At 37.6% G+C, this 10,748-nt stretch overlaps 1 protein-coding gene across 1 annotated transcript in view; it reads right to left on the bottom strand.

Annotated features, from left to right (window-relative positions):
* Window positions 1–10,748, bottom strand: part of otogl (otogelin-like) — a gene marked incomplete at both ends in the record, with an annotated part of 49,052 nt that overhangs the window by 31,096 nt on the left and 7,208 nt on the right. Inside the window, 15 exons of the mRNA XM_079826142.1 lie at window positions 902–1,040; window positions 4,326–4,433; window positions 4,535–4,709; window positions 5,435–5,478; window positions 6,312–6,386; window positions 6,502–6,667; window positions 6,761–6,970; window positions 7,139–7,263; window positions 7,376–7,553; window positions 8,021–8,153; window positions 8,230–8,375; window positions 8,915–8,961; window positions 9,089–9,197; window positions 9,401–9,526; window positions 9,600–9,706. Of these exons, the coding sequence (XP_079682268.1) occupies window positions 902–1,040; window positions 4,326–4,433; window positions 4,535–4,709; window positions 5,435–5,478; window positions 6,312–6,386; window positions 6,502–6,667; window positions 6,761–6,970; window positions 7,139–7,263; window positions 7,376–7,553; window positions 8,021–8,153; window positions 8,230–8,375; window positions 8,915–8,961; window positions 9,089–9,197; window positions 9,401–9,526; window positions 9,600–9,706 (1,888 nt within the window). The remainder of the gene's footprint in view (window positions 1–901; window positions 1,041–4,325; window positions 4,434–4,534; window positions 4,710–5,434; window positions 5,479–6,311; window positions 6,387–6,501; window positions 6,668–6,760; window positions 6,971–7,138; window positions 7,264–7,375; window positions 7,554–8,020; window positions 8,154–8,229; window positions 8,376–8,914; window positions 8,962–9,088; window positions 9,198–9,400; window positions 9,527–9,599; window positions 9,707–10,748) is intronic.

Here is a 10,748-nt window from a genome sequence, read left to right as displayed (position 1 = left end):
TATACATCCTTACTGAAGTCCGCAAAGTGTGAGAGTGCACATGCACGCACATACTCTTTGGCCATTCGTTAAAAATTCTTTGGTTTAAAGGTGCAACACTTTCAACTGGTAAAACACACTCTTTGTTAAAGACAAGCTGGTAAGCGCCTCTCCACTTGGTCCTAAGACCAGCACACCAGGCATGCGATCGTCACGGATTATAGCAATTGTACGCTTACTCTTACACTTAAGCTTACCCTCACAAAAAACACTATTACCACATTACAAGTCAAGACACAATGGTAATGCCATTAATCATTGACTATTGTGGGCTTTTTAAATGGCTGATGGCTGTGACTACAGTGGAGGGTGGTCAATGTACAGTAATGATTGTAACCCAATAATGGTAAATACACCATACATGCCATTCAATAGGTATGACAGGAATAATGGCTGCTGAAAATTCAGCTTTGCCATCACAGCAATAAGTTAAATTTTTAAATATATTCAAATAGAAAACAGTTCTTTTAAATTTAAATAATATTTCATAATATATTTCCACTGTATGTTTTTACAGTTGTTTTTACTATATTTTTGATTAATGCAGCCTTGGTGAACATAAACTTCTTTCAAAACCATTATATACAAAGCTTACTGACCGTTAACTTTTGAACAGTAATGTACATTATACAATATATATATATATATATATGAATTCTTCTTTTACACAACATTTACTCATTATATTTACTTATAATTCACAAATGAATTGGCCATTGGCCATGGTTTTTAGCCAATGCCTAAGAATCGCAAAAAGGACAATGTCAGCTGTTTTAATTGTTTATCCCTAAATACCATTTTACTTTTTGGCAGTTTTTTGCTAGTGTGCCCAAAGTCACAAACACACACACTCAGGAAGTACCTTGACCAGGTAGACCTGGCAGTCACTGACGTAATCATACTCCAGGCCATCAAATGAATGGTAATGACGGTCACTGTAAATGGTACATACTGCTGGACATGGTGAATATGTGCAGTTAAAGAACCCTCGATGACATACACTGGAGAGAGAGAGAGAGAGAGAGAGAGAGAGAGAGAGAGAGAGAGAGAGAGAGAGAGAGAGAGAGAGAGAGAGAGAGAGAGAGACCAAATGAAACATTACTTAAAACATACATATTCAGGTAATTCTGCAATTAGGGGCCTTTTGACTACTTGAACTGTTAAAAAATAAATTTCTTCTAACTATTTCATCTGTTTTGAAATATTTATCACATGTCCTGAACATGGCCTTCATCAACCTTCAACTGGATTTTGTAATGTGTGGTAGTGTGAATTTTTGACTTCATGTTTGGGAGAAAATGTTAGATACAGTAGTATAGGGTCTGTAAGTTATTTTTTTATGGCTTTTTTTTTAAGTCACTTATGCTCATCAAGACTGTAAAAACAGTAATATTGTGAAATATTATTACAATAAATGTATTATTAAATGTAATTGTATTTTAAAAAAGTAATTTTCAAAAGCAATTTATTCCTGTGATTACAACGCTGAACTTTCAGCATCATTACTATGTGACAGTCTTCAGTGTCACATGATCATTCAGAAATATAATATCGCACATTATGTAGGTAACTGGTTCTGTGAATTCCGGATGACCACCAGAGGCATTGCTTAAGCACTAGTGGGTTATCACAGCGCCAGCTAGAAAGGTCAAGATTACATACCGACAAAGTCACGCTGTGACATAGGCTGAGCCTCGAAGGTAATAGCCACATTAACTCAGCATTCAGTTTTGGTATTTGTGCATCACCTTCCTTGTTCATTTTGAGTGACAAATAACTCTGGCGGTCCTCCAGAATTCACAGAACCAAAGTTACCTACGTAACTAGTGCTCCGTTTTATTCCTCCTGACCGGCTGAGGTGGTGCTTAAGCACTAGTGGCTGATTCGTAATAACATAGTTAACAATGCCACTCACCTGAAAAATAGTTAAGGTTGCTTCTGAATCCCCTATACCAGGCACACGCCATAACAAACCAAAATCTGATCTCTAAGGTATTTAATGGTAGCAGCCACAAAGCACCTAAATGCTCACACAGCAAACTGAAAAGCAGCCAAATTGATAGACTAGTACTGAGGAATCATAGAATCCTGATAGAATAAAATATGGATTTGGTTGAAGCACAGTGCCAGAATCATCCGGCAGCCAATACATTCATAATTAACAACTTCACCGTATTTTCCAGAAGTTCTGGAACATTAGACAAATAGAGGTCTCCAGGAACAATTGGGAGGTCTTATAAAGTCTTACATTCTTCAGGCAGTTTTGCATGGGCAAGCCACATCTGGCAGCGGGGTGCCAGAAGAATGGCAGTATAAGTACCCAGTTCATATGTGACATGACCCATATTCAGAAGAGCAGCTTGGAGGAATTGCGAAACTGAGGAGTCACCATTTGCTAATTACAATGTACAAGTCGTGTTGAGGAGTAATTGGCGTTTTGTGTTCTCTGCGCAGGTTATATACGAGGTAGGCTTGTATGCCTTTTTCAGTAACAAGTCTGTGTGACTGTATTGAGAGCACTAGGGCACTGCACATTGCTTCATAGGGTCTCATCAGGTGACACCACCAAGACAGCGACCAGCTGCAGATACTATCTGCATCTGCCATAGATGGTAGTGTACCAGGAGTCTTTTCTTGGGTGCACTAAACCCTGTAAGGGCATTAAAAAATTCAGATACAAAGTTTTTCCCTGGTGGCATACCAAAGTTAGATCCAGTTGAAAATACAGTTGACAAAAATGTCCTCCTCAAAATGGCCCTGCTCGCGAGGTAGTACTTTTTCAGGAACTTTCGGGGGTGGCACTTGGGCGCTGAACATGCTGATTGTTTGAGTTCACGCAGCATTTTATTCCAACCTAAATGTCTGTTGCGGTGCGTGCAGTAAGAGTTGTTTACTATTCGAATCAACAATGGAGTTAAAAAAACAAAACAAAGGACAGACGACGAGGTTCAGGCTTTATTAAGCTTATATGCGGAGGACGAAACCCAGTGGGAACTGGAAAGTTGTGCGCAGTCCTACGTCACCGGACTAAACTTCACGGTACTTTAGACCGCATTGGAAACGCAGACAGCAGCAGGTCTGGGGGAAAAAGAGTTCCTGGGACAAATTGTTTGTTCCGGTGGAAACGGGGGCTTTAGTCATTTAATTTGGCTGCTTTTCAGTCTGCATCTCAATCATTCCAGTCAGGGGATACTTTTGTGTCCTGTGTGAGCCTTAAGGTGTTATGTGGCTGCTACTATTCGCCTTAGACAAACATATCAGCTTGTTATGGTGGTGCCCGGAAAGGGGCTGCTATATCAAAGCAGAAATTGTCAAATTGGATTGTGGAGGTGATCACTATGGCATACAAGAAAGTCCAAAGGCCTCTGCTAGGAGGTATCTCTTGTCATTCCACTAGAGCTGTGTCTATATCTAGGGCTGCTTTTAGAGGATTCTCTATGGCGGATATCTGTGCAGTGGCTACTAGGGCTTCTCCCTGTACTTTTTTTTGCTTCTACAACTTAAAAAATTGCTACTCCTCAAGCTGTCAGAAGCATTGGTCAGGAGGAATGAAGCAGAGAGCTAGTTACATAGGTAACTGTGGTTCTGCGAATTCCAGATGACCGGCAGAGTTATTTGTCACTCAGAATGCACAAGAAAGGAGTACCGAGACTGAATGCTGAGCTAATGTGGCTATTACCCTTGAGGTTCAGCCTATGTTACTATGTGACTTTTTTGGTATATTATCTCAACCTATCTAGCTGGCGCTGCGATAATCACTAGTGCTTAAGCATCTGGAATTCACAGAACCACAGTTACCTACGTAACTAGCAGTTTGCTCTAATTTGCTGATTTGCTGCTCAAGAAACCGTTTTTATTATTATCAACGGTAATATGACAGTAAGCAGTATTTGGGACAGTGACTCTTTCTTAGGTATAAAATGCATATTGTACACCTAAATTCCAACTGAATTTAAAATGTTTGTAAGGTTCTTAGGAAAATTGCAATGAATAAATGAATAAATTAAACTTTTTATAAATTAAAAAGTGAAAAGGTCTGGGAAGCTCAAAACAAATAATTCTCTTAAATGTTACTTTTCAACACTCTTAATTAGGAAAAAGTTATTAGGTATAAGAGACACAGTAAAAAAAAACTTTAAAGCAGTTACAATGTGTCACAATACAGTTTCCCTTTCTTTAAAATTATCCTAGGGAACAGAAAAACTCCACTAACTGAAGAATCACCCATTAACAGGAAACAGAATTATGGAAGCTAATCTCAAACTAAAAAAAAAAACCACACTGACCAGCGGTAACACGGAGTGTCCACTGTCTCTCCAGGGAGATACTCTAGACCGAGCCATGCGCAGGGGCAGTTCTCTGGGTAATAGCAGTCTCCATTATGAGCCACTAGTCTGCACCAATTAAAAAAGATGGTGTAACATTACATGCTCTGGTGTCAATAGACATGCATACTTTTCAAAGCATTTGATCCAAATGCAAAGAAAGCGATTACCCAGCAGGACATCCACATCCTGGTACACATGGGGTCATGGGAGGGCAGGTCAGGTTCAGCATCAGGTTTCGACAGGTGAGTTCACAGGCCATCCCCACACCTGAAGGTCCACGTCCACTCTGACTCCTGCAGCTGTAGTAAACTTTACCATTTGGACAATCTCCTCTCTCAGGTTCTGAAAAAATGGATGGAGAGAATGGTTAAAAGAAACTGTATAATAGTGAACTTAAGTGGTGCTTGCTCAAGAAAAGTAGTTTTAACACATCTTTTTTTTTTTTGGTTGCTAGAACATTTAGTGGTTCTCTGTGTCTCCTAGTTTCAGTTTTCCACTCACCTCAGCAAGTCACATGATGTGAGGTGTCATTTAAAGAAAAATATGGAATGAGTTGCATGACGAAATATAATAATTTGAGTTAGGGGTTTGTTCAAACCCATAACCATAAGTGTGAGAAATAGTAATAGCGATGACTGCATCACTAATAATTGTCAAAAGGAATTAGGGTTAACAGACAAACAGTTTAATCTAAAGTCAAAAAATGGACACATCAACAATGCAGCCACCTGAATACTATTGTAATCAAATTTACTATTTCAATTACTATTACTATTTAAAATCGCAGCCATATCTAGCAAATGAGCAATTTATTACTATTTATTATTAGAAAATTCTAGAAAAAATAAAATCGACAAGCAAAAAAAAAAAAAAAAGTGGAATTTGCTCTCTCGCCAAGTCTCCCTCTTTCTTTGTGCATGTGTATCTGAGGTTCAGATCTGTCCAGCATTCAGTCTGCTCAATGCGTTACCTCTGAGGAATGTACTGCTGAACCCTCTAAGATAAAACACTCTTTTCCTGGGGAAGGCATAGGTGAAAGGGAATAGAAGGAAAAGTAAAAAGTTTACCTCTTTCTTCTGGCACACACTCCATACGACCATTTCTGCAGAGACTAAAGAAAAATTGAAATATATCATATTAAAAAATAATAAATGATTTACAATCAATTATGTAATAGATGATCTAATTTGAACTATTTTAATAGTCTGCAAGATATTTTAATGTCTCTTCTGCTCACCAAGGCTGCATTTATTTGATCAAAAATACATTAAAAACAGTAATATTGTGAAATATTATTATCATTAAAATGTACTGTTTTCTATTTGAATATATTTTTTAATGTAATTTATTCTTGTGATGCAAAGTCTTCTGTCTCCAGTCTTCTGTCACATGATCCTTCAGAAATCATTCTAATATGATGACTGAGTGCTCAAGAAAGATTTCTTATTATTATTATTATTGTGAACACATACATTTCAGGATTTTTTGATTAATAGAAAGTTCAAAAGTACACCATTTATTTGAAATTATTAATATTTTGCATTATTATAAATATCTAGCAAATGAGCACAGCCTTACAAGTTACCATTAGAAAGAAAAAGTAAAATCGACAAGCACAAAAAGTGAAATTTGCTCTCTCTCCTTTTGTATATAACATACCTGTACATACACATATTGTCTATTTTGTATATTGTGTATTTTATGTATTTTTTATTATCTGTCATTCTGTGCTGTGGAAGCTTCTGTCACCAAGACAAATTCCTCATATGTGTAAACACTTGGCAATAAAGCTCATTCTGATTCTGATTAAATGTCTTTACTGTAACTTTTGATCAATTAGGAAATTATGCAGTTAGAATTTGAACTGATGTTGTTGCATAATGTAGCAGATCATGCAAACCTACATGTTTGACAACAAAATCCGTCATGTCCACACACACTTACCATGGTCCAGATGAACTGAAGGACACTTCACCAGGCTGAAACACCGAACCCATGAAGTAACAGTGACACTGGGAGCTGAAATTAAACCCAAGACTTAGTTAAAAAGGAAAAATATGTCCATTTATATGCTAGTAGTCCGAAATTACAAGGTGAGGGCAGAGGTATTGGTGTTTGGTGTATTTAGACATACAGAAGCACACAGCGTTGGCGAATATGATCGTAGAATGTTCCCTCGTTGCAGTTGCATCCTTCAGCACAGTCACCATCACACACTTCAGCACTGCTGATTGACTGACACGTCCTCCCGCATGCTGATGTGCACGGGTGATACATCATCCCACCTAAACACACCATACCTACACACACAGATGCATAGACAAATGACTTCCTCAACATACTCATGTAATAGATAGATAGACAGCCAAATAGATGTAGGGACGACAACGAACCACACTCAGAGACATGTGCTCTGAAGTTGATGGTGATGTGATGCTTGCCACAGATGTATGCATAGTGGGACAGAGCAGTACAGAGGCAGGCGCTGCCACATTGACAGGCCTGGTAGCGGCACTGTTGGTGGTACACGCTGGGACTAACATATGCATGGCACGGCGCAAACACTTCCTCCATTAGCACATCACACTGGGCGGCATAAAACACTAAAACAAAATACATTTTCAACATCATGAAGGTCTAGCAAATGAGCAATCATGCATTGCATTTGTTTTGTGAGTCTACAAAGTGTAAATTTTTCTCTGTTTGTACCTGATTTTTTGGACAACCATGAATATTTGAACTATGATAAGCAAAAGGATTAACATATATACCATTTTGCTGGTTCATTTCACAGGGGTCAATAATGGGTATGTTGACAGGACTAATGCACGCTGAAGACACTTTCCAGGCGTTGACGTGTAGCTGAGGAGTTCCTTCAATCATGCCTACAGGAGAACTGGAGAGTAAAAATACATTTGCTTAGTTCTTCACACATGTCCAAGAACTACATAATGCAACCTGATATGTTTTGCAGAAAGAAATTCAGAGGATCAGTCTCCGTTTCTCACAGGAAATCATCCCGTAGGTTTCCGTTGAGGGTCCCGCAGAGGCCAAGCGTGGAGCCCATCCAGGTGCTGTCCAACTGAAGGTAGATTCGTCCACCCTGCCAATCATACTGAAACCTCAGGCCAAAGACAGATCGCAGACCCACAAACAGAGACGTCAGCCGACGGACGTTCACCATGTCTAATAAACAAACAGAAATAAAGAAATAGGAAATACATTATTATTTTATTTCTATGTAGTAGATAAAAAATAACACACTTTTATTACTGCTTAGGTAGAAGAAATATTTTAAGTAATTGTAATATTTTTGGTTACTTTTTTAATTTATTCAATTCAATTGCTCTACTGATGGCTTTTTACTATTCTTCCAATAGTAATTATAAATCACCTAATCTTACTATTTATCAGCATTTTAACTCATTTAACTCTTATATTATATGTATTACTGCATTTCTAGGTTCAGCATTTAACCTAGAAATGTGATATAAAGTATAATGAGTAATTCTGCTTAGTAAAAATTGGAAAATTAGATTAGGACTGTCCATCACAGCCTTGTTTTCATTTGCAGCTAATTAAATATGGCATCTAAGGAACATTTACTATTAAAGTGGCCCAGTACCGATGTAAAACAGAGGACCTGTCCTTACCATCTGAGTAAGGCAAATTGACAGCCATACTAGCCCCTATGACAACTTCCCCCTCTCTTGTGAGAGTGACCTGCCTGCTGACGTCTTCATCCACCACCAGAGCCACTGAGTGGATACAGGAGTGTTCCTGAGACTGAGAGATGAGAGCATCTATTTAACACACACAAAACACCTCTGATCATACACATTTCCAGACGCACTCTTTTTACCTCTCCACAGGCTGTGTACTGTAGTGTGACAGTGAACTTGGTGCTGCCACGGCTCTTCACTAGCACATACTGGCAAGAGCCCATGTGCATGTAGATCCGCCCATCGAATGTTGTCACATGCGTGTCACCCATTACAGTGCATTCCGCTAGGGGTTGAAAAAAATTGTTTAATCCTAAAATAATATTTGAAAACACACTCATTTTGTAAGTTACTAAGGAGACATGGGGATGAAAAAATTTGAATTACATGCATGCACACACATACAAATAGGCTGCATATATAAAAAATTATACTTAAATGCGTTTGCATTTGCTCACAAAAAATGTGCGTTCGCCCAAGAAAATGTGCGTTCGCTCACAAAACTTTTGTGTTGACATGAGTAACTTTGTTTTTGCTCACAAAACTTTTACATTCAGCCAAGAAACTCTATTTACGATTTATTTTTGGGCAAACAATGCAAACGTTTTTCTAGAAAAAGGCAAGTCTCTTGGGTGATTGCCAAAGGTTTGGCGAGTAAACAAAGTTTATGGGTAGAAGGATGGGTAGAAAGCCATACAAAACATAAACTTGCCATGGTAAAAATTGAATTGTTGTGTTAAAATTTAAAATACAAAAATGGCTGGTTTTACAAGGCTTTTGGCATGGTTTTCTGTAAAACTGTGGGAATCAAAGGTTGTTATTTACCAGTGCAATTGTTTTCGGTGCAGTTCCACACTCCTCCCATACAGACACTGAAAATGTAATCCACATTAAATTCTATGGAACAGGGATTTCTATTATCAGCTACTGTGGTTATCTACTGGTTAAAAAATGGTGTATGTTTAATGTTTTTGGTGTAAAAGAGTGAATGTTTCTAACCAGACACTGCAGCCCTGCTCCAATACATGACCCAGAGGATATGCTGTACCATGGTACACACAGGGGCACTGAGACACTGCAATACAGGTGCCATTCTGCAAGATCAGACCTGAGAGAGGCCAGACAGAAAGAGAAGCCATGAGTGAAACAGTTAGCTGTAGTCATAAAAACTTTAAAATCATTAAAATCATCAACAAATCACTGCAACACGTATTCTGAAGTGCCCACTCATATGTATTCTCATCATAATAATAAACATTCAGGAAAATTACTAATTATTCTCCCATTTAAGCATGTGATTATCGGTCTCACCATCTGGGCAGTAGCATCCATCCAGACAATGTAGATTGGTACCCAAACACTCCTTCTCAAACGTGCATGTTGGAGGGCAACAGCTGATGCAGTCTCTGTGGACAAAACTATCCTCGCATCCATCGGCTGAAACACAAACATATCACATCACAAGCTGCAAAGTTTATGCCATGTGTATAAACTTTGAAAGCCAACTGACCGCATGTAGGAAAACTGTCCCTCCATTCTCTGACGGGGTAGCCCACATGAGAACAAGCCCTGGTGTACTCAACCAAAGTCCGACAAAATGTCTCCTCTTCATCTGATCTGGAAATTAAAAAACAAACATTTAAATGTTAATAAACACAAAACTAAATATAGTTATAAGAAAGAACATGAGGAGAAGTAAATACTAAAAAAGAATCTCTTTTAGTATGGTGATATAAGACTGAATGAAACTGTAAGAGCAGTACAGCTGCAAGTTCAATTTGCAATCTGATCCTCTTACTACCTCTTCAATCAACAGTTGAGTCTGAAACTGTTCATAAACTCCGGCAGCTATTTCATCACTGTAATCAATACACACACACACACACACACACATACACACTTACGAATACTCGTACAAGCATAATTACATGAATGCACACACATACATATAGGCTACATATATTCACAAGCATTCTTTCTGCAGCTTTTGCCATATGCAAGATATTTTCATTACTATAATTAACATAATCCTGTTGGAATTGGGAGGTGTGGAATGCAGGAAAGAGGCTAGGGAGAAAAAACATCCAGGAAGGGAAAGGAAGAGAGAGAAAGAGTCTACTTAAAATCCCAAATGCTCGATATTGATATTTGCACAAAAGTTAAAATCACATAATACTGTCAGTATGCTATAAGTAGTCACTTGACTTGTTCATTTTGTACAACTAACTATGTTCCCACATTTTTAGGCAAATAATTGCAAAAGATCAAATTACAAAATTCTCAATGAATTTTAGTTCCAAGACAACTGGTCTAAAGGTTCTAGTGATCCAAACATTGCTGTAAAGGAAGGTTTAAGCTATATTTTATATAATAATATAAATATTATTTCAATTAACATTTTTGTTCATTGAAATAAAACGAAATATAAATGTTAGATGAAAAACTGGAATAACTGAACTAAATGACTAAAAACAGAAATAAAAAATAAAGCTAAATAGAAATGAAAAAAACGAAACCTAATAAAAATGACAAAAAGCACAAAATTACTAAAACTAAAATGTATTTAAAAATGTATACAATTCAAAATATTAATAAATACTGTCATACTATATAAATAATACTAAAATAAGGTGCTTAGTTGTTCCCTCAGTTTGGCAAA

This window comes from Gobio gobio (assembly GCF_949357685.1).
Source record: "Gobio gobio genome assembly, chromosome: 9".
Taxonomy (NCBI): Eukaryota; Metazoa; Chordata; class Actinopteri; order Cypriniformes; family Gobionidae; genus Gobio; species Gobio gobio.
The sequence above is the reverse complement of the archived record's forward strand: the minus strand, read 5'-3'. Positions and strand labels throughout refer to the sequence as shown.